Below are 19,130 nucleotides of genomic sequence, written 5' to 3' on the forward strand. Positions count from 1 at the left end.
ATCCACTGGAGACCACTGATCCACTGGAGACCACTGATCCACTAGAGACCACTGATCCACTGGAGACCACTGATCCACTGGAGACCACTGATCCACTGGAGACCACTGATCCACTGGAGACCACTGATCCACTGGAGACCACTGATCTAAGCAATGAAGTCCAGAAGTTTTTGTGTTATGCCTTTTGCCTTGGCACTATCACTGGAAAACTTTCTTGCCTTTTCAAAAACGTCCTCTACAGACGGAGTGCGCATGCTCGGATTGAATTTACTTTTCTGCGCCGCGTTCTTCTCATATTTAGAATGGCAATCGGGATGTTTGGATTTCAGGTGATAAATTAAACCCGACTTGGAGAAACTCTGCAGATACACCCCCTCTTGAAATTTCAGCATTGCATGTTTTGCACATCGCTATCCGTGGGTCTTTCTCCGAGATATTGAAATAAGTCCACACCGCAGACACGATGGCTCTTATCCAGATAACCGTGTGCTGGCTGCGCTTTTTTATTGCGTCATTACAATTTCGGCCGTGATGTTTCGGTGATTTAGGTATTTCGGCCGTTAATTTTCTGTGTGTAAATGTGTAGGTGTGTAGGTGTGAGGGGTGTGTGTAGGTGTAAGGGGTGTGTGGGTTTGAGGGGGATGTAGGTGTGTGTGGGTTTGAGGGGCATGTGTAGGTGTGAGGGGTGTGTGTGAATGTGTGGGTGTGAGGGGTGTGTGTGAGTGTGTAGGTGTGAGGGGTGTGTGGGTTTGAGGGGGGTGTAGGTGTGTGTGGGTTTGAGGGGCGTGTGTAGGTGTGAGTGGTGTGTGTAAATGTGTGGGTGTGAGGGGTGTGTGTGGGTGTGTAGGTGTGAGTGGGTTTGAGGGGGGTGTAGGTGTGTGTGGGTTTGAGGGGCGCGTGTAGGTGTGAGTGGTGTGTGTGAATGTGTGGGTGTGTAGGTGTGAGGGGTGTGTGGGTTTGAGGGGGGTGTAGGTGTGTGTGGGTTTGAGGGGCGTGTGTAGGTGTGAGTGGTGTGTGTGAATGTGTGGGTGTGAGGGGTGTGTGTGGGTGTGTAGGTGTGAGGGGTGTGTGGGTTTGAGGGGGGTGTAGGTGTGTGTGGGTTTGAGGGGCGTGTGTAGGTGTGAGGGGTGTGTGTGAATGTGTGGGTGTGAGGGGTGTGTGTGGGTGTGTAGGTGTGAGGGGTGTGTGTGTCATAACCTTGTGCTCCAGAACATCTGATCACATCACATTATCAACTTGTGCTGTTAATATCATGAACAGCAGCTACGCTAATTCCTCTCCACTGCTTCTCTTTCTCTCCCCATCCTGAGGCATCCTGAGGTTGCTCCAGCTCCAGTCACGTCCCACCTCATGAGGATTATGGACCTTTAAAGAAGTAGATGCCGCAAACATCCCGAACCATCCAGAGACGTACCAGTGCCAGCTGGATCCCACTTTATGTGGAGTTTGGACACTGGACCTTCTGGAGTGTTTAAAGGTTCTGTCATGGAGAAGCTGGTGTTGGATCTGTGATGATCTCAGATGTTGAGCTATTTTATTAGTTGCTCAGTAGCTCCTGGTTCCACAACATCATCTGACTGTAAAAGACTGTAGAAAGATCATCAGTCATAATCACACACTCCAGTGCTCATGTTAGTTCTCACTCTCCAGTGTTCTGCAGTGTTTAAAGACTATAATCACACTCTTGATGGCATCCAAATGAGGATGAGGTTCTGCTTTTGAGTCTGGTTCCTCTCAAGGTTTTTTCCTCATAACATCTAAGTGGGTTTTTCTTTCACCATAGTCACCCCAGACTCCATCATCAGGGATAAACACATTGATCACCTTCATTCTTAAATTCTCTAAACCTGCTTTGAGACCACGCCCACTGTGAAAAGTGCAATAGAAATACTTGAATTTATAAACTCTTCTTATAAACACTTCTTTTATCTCTAATAGATATTACTTTAATATAATCTTTACTCTCTCTGCTGCTGTTATACTGAATTTCTCTCTGGAAAGAATTAAATTCTGTCAAATTCAGTAATGTAATTAGTTGATTGCAGTAAACCGTATTGGCGGTCACATGATCGTGATATTGATGATTCCCTCTTTAGCTCCTCCCACCTCTGTGATGAACACTTTGGAGGAGTGGAGGCGTGTGTTCATGTGGTGCCAGGCCGTGTACTCATCCACTCTCGCCCTCTTCTGAGGTTGCTGTGGATACCAGTGGTCTGGGACACAGTAAGCGGCACTCAGGTATTTCAGTATAGCATCACTGTGAGACAAAAAGGGGTGTGGCTTTAATCCCACTAACACGCTAACTACACTAATCACACCCATAATCCCACTAACACGCTAACTACACTAATCACGCCCGTAATCCCACTAAAACGCTAACTACACTAATCACGCCCGTAATCCCACTAACACGCTAACTACACTAATCACGCCCGTAATCCCACTAACACGCTAACTACACTTATCACGCCCGTAATCCCACTAACACGCTAACTACACTAATCACGCCAGTAATCCCACTAACACGCTAACTACACTAATCACGCCCGTAATCCCACTAACACGCTAACTACACTAATCACGCCCGTAATCCCACTAACACGCTAACTACACCAATCACGCCCGTAATCCCACTAACACGCTAACTACACCAATCACGCCAGTAATCCCACTAACACGCTAACTACACCAATCACGCCCGTAATCCCACTAACACGCTAACTACACCAATCACGCCCGTAATCCCACTAACACGCTAACTACACTTATCACGCCCGTAATCCCACTAACACGCTAACTACACTAATCACACCCGTAATCCCACTACTATGCTAACTACACTAATCACACCCGTAATCCCACTACTATGCTAACTACAATAATCACACCCATAATCAAATTTTCTTTCTTTCTTTTCGGCTCCTCCCGTTAGGGGTCGCCACAGCGGATCCTCCGCACGTTTGATTTGGCACATGTTTTACGCTGGATGCCCTTCCTAACGCAACCCTCCCCAATTTATCCGGGCTTGGGACCGGCACTAAGAGTGGCTGGGGGTGGTTCCCTGACCGGGAATCGAACCCGGGTCGCAGCGGTGGGAGCGCTGCATCTTAACCACTAGACCACCAGGGGACCACACCCATAATCAAATTAATACACCAAAACACTAATCCCACTGATACACTAATCAAACCCGTAATCCCATTAACTACACTAATCACACCCGTAATCCCACTAATACGCTAATCACACCCATAATCCCATTAATATGATAATCACTCCTGTAATCAGACCTGTACGCTAATCGCACCTGTAATCATGCTTCCTGCAGTGTAAACTGTGAGAAGTTTCTCCTTCACCCAGATACACATCCTCTTTATCATCATCATCATGAGTTACACATCAACCAGAACACTTTAAACTTTGCACATTGTGAGGTAAACATTTGGTGTGTGTGTGTGTGTGTGTGTGTGTGTGTGTGTGTGTGTGTGTGTGTGTGTGTGTGTGTGTGTGTACTATACCCCTGTCTCACCTCTCTGTGAGAATGAAGCCGTCTTCCTCTATAACTGGAACTTTCTGCATTGGGTTGAGTTTAGCAAACTCCGGAGTCCTGTTCTGTCCTAAACACACACACACACACACACACACACACACACTTCTCTGTACAGTTTATGTAATTAGTTTTTATGTAATATACGTTTATCATCTCTCTGTCTCTCCTTTGCTTGATAGAGAAGAAAGAATTGTGCAGAGTTGTGTAGAGTTGTGTAGTGTAATGTCGTGTAGAGTTGTTTGTATACTTGTACAGAGTTGTGTAGTGTTGCGTGTAGAGTTCTATAGTGTTCTGTACTGTTGTGTGGAGAGTTGTTTAGTGTATTGTAGAGTTGTGTACTGTTGTCTAGAGTTGTGTAGTTGTGTAGTGTAAATCATTACCTTTGCGCAGGGCGATGGTGTGCAGTGTGTGTGGAATTTTATTGACGGAGAGGAAGATTAAAAGAGCTCGACACGGCTGGGACATCAGATCCACAAACACCTTCAACATCATCACACCACAAAGTTCCTCCTCAACCCCCTCACAAGATCTGTGTGTCCTTTACACACATACACACACACACACTCACTCACTCACTCACAGACACGCACGCGCGCGCGCACACACTCTCTGTCTCTGTCTCTGTCTCTGTCTCTGTCTCTCTCTCTCTCTCTCTCTCTCACACACACACACACACAAAAACGCTTTGGTCGGTGTTTTTTTCCCCGAAATGCACACACAGGGAGCGCGCACGCACTGCCACATGGGCGTCGTCATGACGTCATTGGGGTTGTCAGCTCCGCGAAAACGCAGTTTTCTTTTTTACAAATGAAATGAATAAGAAACACAAACACACACACACACACACACAAACACACACACACACACACACACGGGCGTGTGGAGTAAAGCTTTATTTACATTACACTCATAAAGAAGCAAGTAGAGCATTCTCTTAATTCCAGATATGAAACTCAATCCGGAGATCAGATAAACATTGTGGCAGTAAGGATTAATACGGTGTTTTATCAAATACATATAATATTAAAGTGCCATAAAGTAATTATAACTGCAGCATTTATAAGATGATGTGAAATGAGATGTCCGGGTCATAGAAACAGACATGACCACAGTGACGTCACAGTGCTGTAGACACATGAGAAACATCTACACTGTTCCACAACTTAGGAACTTCTCTCCTCTTTCCACTCAACTCAGACTGGATCTCCAGAAATGTCTTGTTTTTAGTTTCTGGCACAAAAAAGAAGATGAAGGTGCCCACAAGACAACAAATCACCAAAAAGACAAGAAAACAGAACTGCTGCAGTCCATTCTGTAGGAGAGAGAGAGAGAGAGAGAGAGAGAGAGAGAGAGAGAGAGAGAGAGAGAGAGAGAGATTTTTTTACAAATCCTTTTATTTAACACATCATATTAAATACCATATGGTATTAGGTTGACCCATTAATTAAAGAAGATATAAATGTTAATTAGACAAATAAAATCAGACAATGACAGATAAACTTCACTTATAAAGAACACATTCATTTTTATCACCACATTATCTGTGTAAAGCTGCTTTGAGACAATGTTCATTGTTAAAAGCTCAATACAAATAATTTATTAAATATAATTTTTTATTTGAATTGATTAAAGATTGGGGGTAGGTGTGTGTGTGTGTTTGTGTGTGTGTGTGTGTGTGTGTGTGTGTGTGTGTGTGTGTGTGTGTGTGTGTGTGTGTGTGTGTGTGTGTGTGTGTGTCAGAGAAGCACCAGTCATGCCTCCCTCCAACCTTTATTCAATTCAAATCTGGTAATTTCATTAACCAGGAGAAAATTCTGTTTGCATCAGTGTTTTTAGCCACTTTGTTCTTTCTGCTCAGGTATTTGGCCACTTAGTTGGCACATAAACCTGTTTCTCCTGACGTACTTAAAAGTGAGAATAAAACACTGTAAGGTAAAAGTCACATTAGAAGAACTTGAAATAACTTTTGAAAAGCACAAACAGTGACTGTAACCTGGAGCAGTGAGTAAAAGTGTGAAAAACAGTTTCTCTCTGTGAACAGAACGGACCGTCCTGTAGAACATCAGGGTTTAAAATACAAATAAAAGAGTTCACAGAGATGATGCAGTGTAAAATCCTCCACTGGAGTTTGGCAGTGTTTTTGGTTAACAGTGGTTTGTACAGTGTCTCCACTGTTTAATATAATCATTAAAAAGAAGATTTCTCCACTGGGGAGAAGGTTTAATAGCTAGAGTGTACAACATTCCTTACAGAGTGTACAGAGGGAATAGGCAAGGCTGTTCACTAAAGAGGGTAGCAGCTCCTTGTCCAACTCTCTGGCCACTGACTCTGTGAGCTTTGGCAGGTCTTTAAGGAAGCTGTGCCCCTGACCTCTCGCTGCTATACAGCTTCGGGTAGAAGCTGACTGTCTGCTCGTGAATTTCAGAAGGCTTGACATGAGATCTTCTGATTCTGTTCGCCCAGCATACATAAATCTTTTCTGTCTGTTCTTTTGTACTAAACTGAAGAAGAACTTGGAAGGAGCATCCACATAACGTGTTTGAAGTGTAAGCAGACCAGTGCCCCCTTGTAATGTAGTATCCAACGTGTGTGTGTGTGTATGTGTGTGTGTGTGTGTCAGAAAAGCACCAGTCATGCCTCCCCCCAACGCTTAACATTCTCGCTCAGCCTTTCCCTCCTATTAATCACCTGTACCTGTTTCCTATTAACCCTTCCACTTCACTCGCCGTCCGATCTACCCTATAACTACCTTAGATCATCCGGACCACCTACTGCTCCTGCAAGCCTCTGAGTTTCCTATGCTCCTCTCTACGCTTCTTGTGAAGCACACTACAGCTAAGTCTATTAACTCCTGCACTTCCGTTTCGAGTGGGTGACAATTTGGCGGCATACTCACAAAGCCAAAGCTAACGCTAAGGCTCGCCCATGGGAGCACCATTCCTCTCCGCTTCACGTGTCCAACAGGTTTGCTCTTCTCAGTGAAGCACCTGCTGAGAAACCTGGAAGAGCTCTGGTTATAGGAGACTATTCTGAGGCACGTGAAGAATAGGACATAGCAGGTCAGCTTAGGTTTTTATGAAAGCACAGGTTCTCGAAGATAGTTTTTCAGACAGGAGCTAATCATATACGCCTTCGGCAGTCAGAGGTTACTGAGTAATATTATAGAGGTGTGTTAATTAGTGAAGGCAATGTCCAATGCAGTAACATGCTTTGGCCCCATCCCAATGCGACGTGGCGATGTAGCCTACAGCAGGTTATGGTTGCTGAACTGCTGGATGTCCGATTGGTGCTCCAAAAATAATATGGGCTTCATAAATAGTTGAAGCAATGTTGAAGGCAAGGCTGGCCTGTTAGGGCGAAACGGTATCCATCCCATTTGGGTGCTGCTCTTATTTCTAGTAGTATAGGTCATAATTTCAGAACAGCACTAGTTAACAAGTGACTGTCCAGAGCTAAGGCCAGGGAGCAGACAGACAAGCTAAACCGACTGTCTGCTAGCTGCGTCATTCAAGATCCACCAAATTGAGATGGGTCTGTCCCCTGAGCAAAACCAAAATGTAGAAATTCTCAGAAAGTCTGTTTAAGTAACCTGGTTAACATTAAACTAAATAGGACTGAACGCACAGCCAGCACCTCTTATCCAAAGATAGAATTGTTAAATATTAGATCTTTCACATCAAAAGCGCTGACTATAAACAAAACTATTACCGACCAGCACATGATGCCCCTGCAGGCAGGGCAGGAAATGCTTTAGAGCTTTCAACACAGAGAGGAGCTCCAAATAATTTATATGGGCTGAGTGAAGTGATTTTGGCCACACACAATTCACTGATCTGCCCTCCTGTGTGGCTCCCCACCCTGTTAAGGAGGCATCTGTCGTTACCACTTTCCGCAGCATGATCTCCCCGAGAGGGGTCCCATGCGCGTAAAACTCCGCAGCTCTCCAGTGGTGCAGCACGCGCGCATCACTGTGACATAGCGGCAAAGATCGCGCAACGGGCTGAGATGAAGAGACAAAATATACTTAATGAAAGCCCAACGCATTAGCGTTGCATTGCATTAGCACAACGGCCGGGCCAAAAAGAGCCTGACCAGGTTCAACCAGCGCTCCTGCGATGCGACGCTTCTCACTAGCAGGGAGACTGGATAGATTAAACCACAGCGCGCATTCCCTGACCACCGATAAAGCCATAGAGCACCTGCTTGCTTGGCAGCTTGACAGGCATTGCGAAGAACAAGGTCATTAACCGTGACAATCTCCTTCCAGAGATCGGGCGATGCCGACCCTTTCTCCAGTTGTTGACCCAAATCAAGCAGGAGTTCGGCCTGATACGCAGACAACAGCGAGGAGACATTGAGAGCTCGAATTGAAAGAGCAGAGGCTTTATACGAGGCCTGATGAATCGATGCGGAGAAGCGATCAATCTTACCCGGAAGGATGGGCTTAGGTGGGGCGAGCAGCCCGCCCTAAGATGGGTTAAGGTGTCTGGCGACTCGCCATATCCTTAAATTCAAGCCCCGCAAGACCGTGTTTCAGATCGAGCGGATCTCCCCAGCAATATTACATGTGTTTCGCACATGCAGGAAGGACGGGAAGAAGCCATTCGATACTGAGCGAAAAAGAAGTAAATGGGCAGCCTATAGAAAAAAAAGGTGAGAGCATGGGCGGTTTGCGAAAGCTAACCTGGCTTAGGATGAGCACGTCCGGCCCCTTACCTGTCATTGGGCACACGCTTCTGTCTGTCAAGCCAGACTTGGTGCAATTGGATGCTTCTGCAGAGGTCAGGTACGGATGCCCTTCCCATGGGTGGATCTCGAACACGAGATGATGAAAGAGAACATTTGAAGTTCTTTACAATAACATAAAATATTCAGTGTCCAAAAGTAGGTGTAGTCAGTCAATTCCATTAATTATTATTTTTAGACCCCCAGGGGCCTGACTCTGATTTACTCATAGAATTTGCAGATTTCATCACAAATTTAGCAACTTCTTTACACAAAGCAGTAATTGTGGGTGATTTTAAGATTGATTTTGATAATCAGGAAAAGTCCTTAAGAGCAGCAGTTGTGTCCATTCTATATACAGTAGGAATGAATCAGAACATTATAGGACCCACTCATAGTGGAGACACACTCTTGATTTAATATTAACATTTGGATTTAAAATAAAAAGATTAGTCATAATTCCACAATCTGAAGTTATTTCAGATCATTACCTCATCTCTTTCAAAATCTGCCTCAGTCATTGCATTAGTACCTCACCACGTTACCGTGTTAAACACTTTCACGTCAACTACAGCAGCGCATTTTATCAATAATTTTCCAAAAATTACGATATAAATTAGATCTCCGTCAGAACCCGCAGAGCTCGACTGGGCCACTGAATACCTAGAATCAATGTTCAGTTACACTCTAGATGATGTAGCTCCCCTTAAGACCAAATTAATCAGAGATTAAAAATAATCACAGTGGTATAATGATCATATGCGCACCTTACAACAGACCACTCAGAAATTATAACGTAAATGGCATCAAACAAAATCAGCATAATTCTCCACCCTCATAGAAAATAACAAGCAGAATCCTAGATTTTTATTCTGTACTGCAGCAAAATGAACAGGAAATAAAAGCACTGCACTCACATGCACACCATCAATAGGTAGTAATGAGTTAATGAACTTTTTTAAATAATAAAGTTGAAAACATCAGGCAAGAAATCCAGATGATTAAAATAAATTTAAACTATTTTATAAATAACCCTGTAGACAGCAGTGTCATTATAACAGACCATCAATTACAAAGTTTTACTCCCATTCAAGAGAACGACTTCATGTAATTTATTTCCTTATTAAAATCATCAACCTGCATTCTCAATCCCTCGCCTACAAGTTTCTTCAAACAGATCATTCCAGAGGTAATTAAATCTGTTTTAAAAATAAGAAACTCTTCCATTAGCACCGGTTATGTACCTAAATCCTTCAAACTGCAATTATCAACCCTCTAATTAGGAAACCTGACCTTCACCCCGTCAGCTGTCGAACTACAGTCCAATATCAAACCTCCTCTTTATCTCCAAGATTCTAGAAAAGGTTGTAGCACAGCAGTTCTGCTCACATATACTGAGGAATAACATTTATGAAGTGTATCAGTCAGGATTTCGGCCTCATCATAGCACAGAGATGGCGCTAGTTAAGTTGCTAAATGACTGTTACTGGCCTCTGATCAGGGTTTTGTCTCTTTACTTGTTCTGCTCGACCTCAGTTCAGCTTTTGACACCATTGATCATAATCTCCTGCTTGCTGGACTGGAGAATGTTGTTGGAATAAAGGTAACAGCTCTCTCCTGGCTCAGGTCTTATTTGACTGATCGCTATCAGTTTGTTGATGTAAATGGTGAGTTCTCCACACTCTCTGAGGTAAAGTTTGGTGTTCTGCAAGGATCTGTCTTAGGCCCACTGCTTTTCTCTTTATATCTGCTGCCTCTGGGTGAAATTGTATAGAAACACCGTATTCACTTCCATTGCTATGCTGATGATACACAGCTGTATATTTCAGCAAAGCCAGATGAGAGAGATCAGCTTAACAATCTTGAGGAGTGTGTAAAGGACATTAAACAGTGGATGCTTGATAACTTTCAAATGCAGCTAGAAGTAAACTTTCCGATTATGTTGCATCTCTGTATGGTGTTTTGTATTGTTTAAAGACTATAATCACACTCTTAATATAACCCAGCCATTAGGGAGGCACAAGCCAGTGAACTCTTAGTGCCGGTCCCAAGCCTGGATAAATGGGGAGGGTTGCATTAGGAAGGGCATCCAGCTTAAAACATGCCAAATCGAATATGCGGGTCACAATTAGGAAATTCATACCGGATCGGTTGAGGCCCGGGTTAACAACGACCGCCACAGGTATTGTTAGCCAACAGGGTACCGGTGGAAATTAGGCTACTGTTGGCTAAAGGAGGAGAAGGAGAGGAGAGACGTCTACAGAGACAGCAGGGAAAGGAGAAGTGGAGGAGAGTGGAAGGTCGGGTTGGTACTATGACTGGTAAAGGGAGAGAGGGAGCTGATATGATGGAGAGGAGAAAGGTAGAGATGTAGTGTGTTCAGGAGACCAAGTGGAAAGGGAGTAAGGCCAGGAACATTGGAGGTGGGTTTAAACTGTTCTATTATGGTGTGGATGGAAAGAGAAATGGTGTAGGGGGGATTCTGAAGGAAGAGTACAGTAAGAGTGTAGTGGAGGTGAAGGGAGTTTCTGATAGGGTGATGAACGTAAAGCTGGAAGTTGAAGGGATGATGATAAATGTCATCAGTGCCTATGCTCCACAAGTCGGCTGTGAGAGATAGAGGAGAAGGAAAAATTCTGGAGTGAATTAGATGAAGTGGTAGATGGTGTACCTAGAAATGAACGATTGGTGATTGGGGCAGACTTTAATGGGCATGTAGGTGAAGGGAACAGAGGTGATGAGGAGGTTATGGGTAGGTATGGCCTAAAGGAGAGGAATGTGAAAGGGCAGATAGTTGTAGATTTTGCTAAAAGGATTGAAATGGCAGTGATGAATACTTATTTCTAGAAGAAGGAGGATCACAGGGTGACGTATAAGAGTGGAGGAAGGTGCACACAGGTGGATTATGTTCTATGTAGGAGATGCAACCTGAAGGAGATTGGAGACTGTAAAGTGTTGGCAGGGGACAGTGTAGCTAGACAGCATCGGATGGTGGTCTGTAGGATGGTTTTGGAGGGGAAGAAGAAGAGGAGGAGAGTGAGGACTGACAGAAGAATAAGATGGTGGAAACTGAAGAGGAAGAGTGTAGTGTGAGGTTCAGGGAAAAGGTCAGACAGGGGCTTGGTGGTGGTGAAGAGGTGCTGGATGATTGGGAAACTACTGCAGGAGTGATGAGGGGGGCAGCTAGAAAAGTACTTGGTGTGACATCTGGAAATAGAAAGGAAGATATAAAGACGTGGTGATGGAATGAAGAAGTGCAGGAGAACATAAGGGGAAAGAGGTTAACAAAACAGAAGTGGGATCGACAGGGTGATGAGAAAAGTAGGCAGGAGTACAAGGAGATGCGGCAGCAGGTGAAGAGGGATGTGGCGAAAGCCAAGAAAAAGGCATATGAGGAACTGTAGGAGAAGTTGGACACTAAGAAAGGAGAAAAGGATTTGGCCAGGCAGAGGGATCGATCTGGGAAGGATGTGCTGCAAGTTAGAGCAATAAAGGAAGGAGATGGAAATGTGTTGACTAGTGAGCAAAGTGTGTTGAGAAGGTGGAGGGAGTATTTTGAGCAGCTGATGAACGAGGAAAATGAGAGAGAAAGAGAAGATTGAATGATGTGAAGTTAGTAAAGCAGGAAGTGGATAGGATTAGTAAGCAGGAAGGGAGAGCAGCGATTAAGAGGATGAAGAGTGGAAAGTTGGTTGGACCAGATGACATACTGGAGTGGGGAGATTTAGGTTTAGGAGAGATGGCAGTGGAGTTTTTAACCGGATTGTTTAACAAGATTCTGGAAGGTGAGAGGATGCCTGAGGAATGGAGAAGGAGTGTGCTGGTACCGATCTTTAAGCATAAGGAAGATGTACAGACCTGCAGTAACTACAGGGGAATTAAGTTGATCAGTCACACCATGAAGTTCTGGGAAAGAGTAGTGGAAGCCAGACTGAGAGAAGAGGTGACCATCTGTGAGCAACAGTATGGTTTCATGCCGAGGAAGAGCACCACAGATGCCTTATTTGCTTTGAGAATGTTGATAGAGAAGTATAGAAAAGGACAGAAGGAATTGCATTGTGTATTTGTGGATTTAGAAAAAGCGTACAACAGGGTGCCAAGAGAGGAGTTGTGGTATTGTATGAGGAAGTATGGTGTGTCAGAGAAGTATGTGAGGGTGGTGCAGGACATGTATGAGGACAGTGTGACAGCAGTGAAGTGTGCAGTAAGAACGACAGACTGGTTTAAGGTGAAGGTTGGATTGCATCAAGGATCGGCCCTGAGCCCTTTCCTGTTTGCAGTGGTGATGGACAGGTTGAAGGACGAGGTCAGACAGGAGTCTCCATGGACTATGATGTTTGTGGATGATATTGTGATTTGTGGTGAGAGTAGTGAGCAGGTTGAATAGAGCCTGGAGAGGTGGAGGTACGCGCTGGAGAGAAGGAGAATGAAAGTCAGTAGAAGTAAGACAGAGTACATGTGCGTAAATGAGAGGGAGGGCAGTGGAATGGTGTGGTTGCAGGGAGAAGAGGTGGAGAAGGTGGAGGAGTTCAGGTACCTGGTATCAACAGTGCAAAGTAATGGAGAGTGTGTTAGGGAAGTAAAGAAAAGAGTGCAGGCAGGGTGGAGTGGGTGGAGAAGAGTGACAGGAGTGATTTGTGATAGAAGGGTATTTGCAAGAATGAAAGGGAAAGTTTATAGGACTGTGGTAAGACCTGCGTTGTTGTATGGATTAGAGACAGTGGCATTAAGTAAAAGGCAGGAGGTGGAGCTGGAGGTAGCAGAGCTGAAGATGTTAAGGTTTTCGTTGGGAGTGATGAGGATGGACAAGATAAGAAATTAGTTTGTTAGAGGGACAGCGCATGTTGGACGTTTTGGAGACAAGGTGAGGGAGATTGAGATGGTTTGGACCTGGGCGTAGCCATCATTTTTTTTTTTTTAAATGTCTAGTGTTACCTGTTTTCTTTTTTTTTCAGTTAATCCTTGTGTAATTGACAGGTTTTATTTTTAATCATAATTTTTTTGCTTTATATACTTTATGATTATATATGATTATAAAACTATAGTATCTTAAATATGTAATATCTTAAATATGTAGTATCTGAAATATGTAATATCTGAAATATGTAGTATCTGTATTCGACTTTATTCTGTATTGCTGGAAGCAGACCAGATCTTTTCCCTATAAGACATGTTTAAAAAAAAAGACCCATAGTGTTTATATTAGAGTCTGGGCCAAAATGTTTAGGTTGGAGGGCGTACGTGCAGCTTCTGAAAGCCCCTACAAGCTGACTGTACAACAAGACATGCTTACTGTCCATATGTGGTGATGTTCCTTATGCTAAACATTCTGGAGAAATGAGCTCACTTACATCTTGCATGTTTTGAGATGCGGAAAATAGCAACGGCTCAGATATATAGACAAGACAGGACGTTAGATCGGGAGGATCTGAACCCCTGGCTCTGAACCCCTCCAAGCAAATCCTGGGTGCTCGTATCAAGATGCTGAACCTTCTGTAAATAAACCTGGTTTGCAAGAAAGACGGTGTCTACAGAGATTTCTTCTAAGCAACAGCTACTCTCCTGCACAACCCGAAATATACATCAAAAGAAAGAAAGAAAGAAAGAAAGAAAGAAAGAAAGAAAGAAAGAAAGAAAGAAAGAAAGAAATACAACAGCTTGCCACTGGGACAGTACCCTTAAAAGGACATCTTTGTACCTTATTTACCCCAAATATTTATAGTTGTACATTAAGGTACCCATTGGTACTCTAAGGTAGTAATGTGTACCTTTTTGAGTATAAATCAAATCAATTCAAATAAAATTTTATTGGTCACATACACATACATACAGGGTACGCAGCCGAAAGAAGAGAAGAAGAATCACACTCTTGATATCAGCCAGATAAGGATGGGTTCCTCTCAAGGTTTCTTACTCATAACATCTAAGGGAGTTTTTCCTTGCCACAGTAGCCATGGCTGCTCATCATTGACGAACTTGCTTATAAAGAACCTATTAATTTTTTTCACCACATTATCTGTGTGAAGCTGCTTTGAGACGATGTTCATTGTTGAAACTCAATACAAATAAAAATGAATTGAATTAAATTGAACAGATGCTTATGGGAAGCTACATGATGTTCTGCATGATTTCTGTCTGTATATTCTGCTGTGCAATTAAAATCACCTTCCAAAAACAAAAACCTCATTCTCATAAAAAACATTTACTTTTAATAGCCTCCCATTTAAAACTTCTTTAGCAGTGTAGGAAACAGGAATACAATTACGAGTAAAAAGCAGGGCAACTCCACAATAAGCGATGTGTTGTGGCTTAAAAATCGCCAATCCATCAGACTCTTTCACCCAATCAGCAGCGTTGCTAACATCGCTGTGGGTCTCCTGCAACATGACAACATCAACACGTTTCTGTTTAATAAGCTCATACAGCTTCGCTCTCTTTACGTGTTCCCTTGATCCGTTTATGTTAAAACTTGCATATAACTTGCAAAATTAATATACTTAAAACTAACAAATGGTAAAAAAACACTTCAAAATGAAACCCACCACACACTTAATCAATCTTTATTAGAGTTCTCCATATTGACCTTCGTTATCAGCTTCTTTGGAGGGAATATTTCTTGCTCAGTAAAGAAACCTTCTCTTCTAAAATGCTTAACATCGTGAACATTTATGGTCTGGGAAGAACTCTTAAAAAAAATATTTTATGTTATCAGCTGTATACAAAACATTTAGCGCTTCCTCCTGAGACAATCTTCACAGTCACAGCTTTATCTACATTCAACTCTTTTATAGCCTGTTTTTTTCCTTGTCCCACTACCTCATTTCTTTCACTTTGTTGAAACTTTAAAAAGAGGCTCATCTTCCATCTCTATGTCTCCCCGTCCCCTTGCACTAGTGTAGTGACTGGTGTTTCCTGGTGACGGCTCTGCACCCTGTGCCTGCCTCTGCCAGCGCAGACAGCTTCAGACATGCAGGTCTGAATTCAGCCGATCAGGGCTTCTCTACGGGGGGTCTGTCACCAGTGGAGCTCAGGGCTGCAGTCTGTGCTTGGGGCTTGCGCTCTCTGGGCCCTGGTCCAGCAGCAGTTACGGGGCTTTCAGCAGCAGGCCGAGCTGAAGCCACAGGGGGAACAACTCCAGTAGGCTCAGCTGAATCCTGCCCCAGTCGCTTGGTAACACCGGGGTCACTCTGTGGTTTCAGGACAGGCACGAACAAGACACCCTAACTGACCACATTTAAAACATTTTATTTCTGCATCAGTGGAAACAAAAATGTTGTAGTCGAAACCTTCAAACTGGAACTTAAAAACCACATTTAGTTAAGAAAGGCCTCAATTTAAAACCATAAAAACCATACTCCTGAAAAATACCCTAATCAGTGTGCACTTAAAGCAATGGGGGAGACAGCTCTTTAATAATCGTCTCATCACTTTTGAAAGGAGGGACATTGGACAACATTACATTTTTGCAGGAAAACTGAGGGGAGAAACCAGTATACACACATTATTCAAAGTAATCCCCTTCTGCATCAGTTTGGTCACTTTATCGAGATTATTCAGGAAAACAACGAACGCACCACATTTCCAATCACTAACACACACTCCTCTACACTCACCCCGCACACAGTGCCGGCGAGTCAAACCTTCATACAGCCTCGCGCTCTGAGACGCCATGCTGCACACTCGCACTCTCTTTTAAAAACACACACACTCACACAGGCACCCGCACGCACAGGCACACTAGTACATGCATGCACACACACACACACACACACACACACACACACACACACACAATAGATTGTTCCGAGATGTTTTACGGAAAATAATTGCGAAAAAACGCAGACAAAATGGGCAACATGTTACACGCTCTCACGCCACACTCACCCTTCCCCCGCGCTTGCACAGAGAGAGAGAGAGAGAGAGAGAGAGAGAGAGAGAGAGAGAGAGAGAGAGAGAGAGTACGCACCATTATGAAGGGGAACACAGTTAGTTACAGTCATACCGTAGGGACGTACCACTATGAAGGGGAACACCATGCTGATAAAGAATAAACTGAGCCAGTTGACTGAGCCGGCGATCATATACGCTGCAGGGCGACTCGTCTGAGTGAAGAGCTCTGTGATCAAAATGTTTGTTACGCCACCTACATGACACAAACAGAAACACATTAAACAAAAGTCACGATGACAAAGATTTACACATACCTAATTTATTGACCTTATTTATTTACTTATTTCTAGTCATACTTAGTTAGTTAGATAGTTGGTTGGTTAGTTAGTTAGTTAGTAGCTCTGTTTGACCTGGCCCGAGGCCGAAGCTGAGGATGAAGGCGAAGACGCAGAGCATGCTGAGATACGGCACCCAGGAGTTGGACTTCTGCAGGAGAAGCAAAGTAAAATCAAAGATTAATATCAATTATTTATGTTTATTTCTGTTTTTTTTTTTTTTTTTATCAAAATGCATTTGTTGACCAGAGCATAATAATGTCTCTCTATCCTAACCCAAACCCTGACCCTGAACCCTAACCTTTAACCCTGACCTTGAACCTGAGCCCTACCAAACCCTGACCTTGAACCTGAACCATAACCCGAAAACCTAACCCTAAAACCCAAATCCTGACCCTGAAACCCAAACCTTACCTCAAACCCTGAACTAAAACCTGACCCTGAACCCCAAACCCTAAACCGCAAACCATGACCCTGAACCCCAAACCCTGACTCTTGACCCCAAACCCTAAACCGCAAACCCTGACTCTGAAACCCAAACCCTGACCCTAAACCCCAAACCATGACCCTTAACCCCAAACCCTAAACCGCAAACTCTGACCCTGAACTCCAAACCTTGACCCTAAACCCCAAACCATGACCCTTAACTCCAAAACGCAAACCCTGACCCAAAAGCCCAAGACCTGACTCCAAACCCAAACCCTAACCTCGATCCCCAAAACCTAAACCCTAAACCCTGACCCTGAACCCTAACCCTAAACAAGTGAACAAGATGGTGCCGGTGAGGTCGGCAGCCGTCACGACTGCTCCGGCTATGCTTTGTCTTTTTTTGTTTATTTTATATATTGATTTTCATAGACACTGTTCTCTTTATATAAGATGGTCATCATTAAATATGACAGAATCACTCTATCAATTATGTCTATTGGTGTAAAATCTACTCATCTTTCACCTTTTTTAAACCCGGACCCATGTTGACCAAACGAGATCCCGAGGAAGAACAAAGGGCGCGACCCATACCGGCGTCCACAAGGGAAAAGAGCCGGCTTCAGGAACAAGTTGAGGGCATGTGCACACCGCGCTCCCTTACCTAGTATCCTGTTAGTCAACCTCCAGTCTCTGGAAAACACGCTCGACGACCTAAAAGCAAGGGTCAAGTTCCAGAGGTACATTCGGGACTGCAACCTTCTCTGCTTTGATGAGACATGGCTGAACCAAGCGGTAACGGACCACTCCATCCAGCCGGCTGAATTTTTCTCGTTTTACTGCATGGACAGAACACTGGAGTTGGGGGAAATCAAGAGGAGGTGGAGTGTGTCTGATGGTGAACAACCACTGGTGCGACAGTGGGAGCATCGTTCCTCTTTCACGCCTCTGCACACCAAATCTGGAACTACTGACCATCAAATGCCGGCCCTTCTATCTACCTCAGGAATTCAGCTCGGTCATAGTCAGTGCCGATTATGTTCCACCCCAAGCGGACACGGACACTGCAATATGGGTTTTACACGAGACACTAACGCTACACCAAGCACAGCATCGGGACACTGCACTGATTGTGGTGGAACTATTCAAGAATAGCTACAAGGCACAATCACTTCCACCATTTTGGAAATCGGGCCATACCGCCATTTACCTTATGAATGTATACAAACAAAGGCTAAATCAGAGGGAGAGGTCGCATGCTGGACTGACCAATCAGTGGCTGCACTGCAGGATGCTTTAGATAATGCAGACTGGGACATATTCAGGTGCAGCTCTGATGACATTAACATGTTTAAGGAAGCATTTGTGGGATTTATCCAGAAGCCATGGGTGGCTAAAATCATCTGCAATTCTCTGAGACCCTGCTCCACTGCCTACAACATGGGGTTTGACACCGGGGACATGGATGAGTATAAGGCTGCATCTTACAGTGTGCGCAGAGCGGTGAAGGAAGCAAAGCAGTGCTACGGGAGGAAACTAGAGTTACAGTTCCAACATGGTGGCTCTCGGACCCTGTGGCAGGGACCAAGAAACATCACGGACTATAAAACACCATCTTCTACAATGGGGAATGTGAATGAACAGTCTGTTGTCCCCTCATGCTTCAAACAGTCCACCATTGTTCCTGTCCCAAAGAAACCCCAGCCGCTCTACCATCGCACATCTTCTCCACACAACAATGAGCGTGTATAATCCACAGCGGGTATAATCCACAGCTTGTATAATCCACAACACGAGTGTAAGCGAGAGTAATCCATGTAAAGGGGATCGTAGCTGGAACTAGCGGGGAATGCTGCCAGTCAGGAACCAGGTCAAATCAAATAAAATTTTATTTGTCACATACACATACATACAGGGTACAACATGCAGTGAAATGCTTAAGGTAAGGTCAATTACCTTAGTCATCGAGTAGGTCCGACACAAGTGAGAACGGGAGCTTACATAGGACAATCTAAATGAGGAACAGGTGTCTGTAGTTAATGCCAGGAGCGGCAGAATGAGGCAGCGTGACAGCCACCGAGGGGGGCGTGGCAGGTGGATCCCTGACAGTGTGTAAGTGAGTAAATGAGTGAATGTGTAAGTAAGTGAGTGTGTAAGTGACTGAGTGTGAGCAAGTGTATGTGTAAGTGAACAGCCACCGAACT

The 19,130-nt window shown here is 44.1% G+C and overlaps 2 protein-coding genes across 5 annotated transcripts in view; both read right to left on the reverse strand.

Moving 5' to 3' along the window:
• Positions 1–16,171, reverse strand: part of gstt2 (glutathione S-transferase theta 2) — a 26,410-nt gene extending 10,239 nt beyond the window's left edge. For 2 of the 4 annotated variants that reach the window (XM_083570944.1, XM_083570945.1), the window contains exons 1-3: positions 3,931–4,219; positions 3,530–3,617; positions 2,107–2,257 (exon numbers count right to left, since the gene is read on the reverse strand). In XM_083570944.1, coding sequence (XP_083427070.1) covers positions 2,107–2,257; positions 3,530–3,617; positions 3,931–4,042 — 351 coding nt within the window. In that variant the 5' untranslated portion in view covers positions 4,043–4,219. Of the gene's footprint in view, positions 1–2,106; positions 2,258–3,529; positions 3,618–3,930; positions 4,347–8,234; positions 9,769–15,643 lie in introns of those variants that run through there. The other 2 variants (XM_083570943.1, XR_014532587.1) reach the window with 2 other exon arrangements.
• The window catches only part of LOC310723110 (solute carrier family 2, facilitated glucose transporter member 11-like), a gene marked incomplete at its 3' end in the record, with an annotated part of 20,308 nt that continues 8,607 nt past the window's right edge, over positions 7,430–19,130 (reverse strand). The window contains exons 7-11 of the mRNA XM_083570941.1: positions 16,576–16,651; positions 16,291–16,418; positions 8,235–8,363; positions 7,728–7,876; positions 7,430–7,550 (exon numbers count right to left, since the gene is read on the reverse strand). Of these exons, the coding sequence (XP_083427067.1) occupies positions 7,430–7,550; positions 7,728–7,876; positions 8,235–8,363; positions 16,291–16,418; positions 16,576–16,651 (603 nt within the window). The remainder of the gene's footprint in view (positions 7,551–7,727; positions 7,877–8,234; positions 8,364–16,290; positions 16,419–16,575; positions 16,652–19,130) is intronic.

Source organism: Silurus aristotelis (genome assembly GCF_946808225.1).
Source record: "Silurus aristotelis genome assembly, contig: scaffold_70, whole genome shotgun sequence".
Taxonomy (NCBI): Eukaryota; Metazoa; Chordata; class Actinopteri; order Siluriformes; family Siluridae; genus Silurus; species Silurus aristotelis.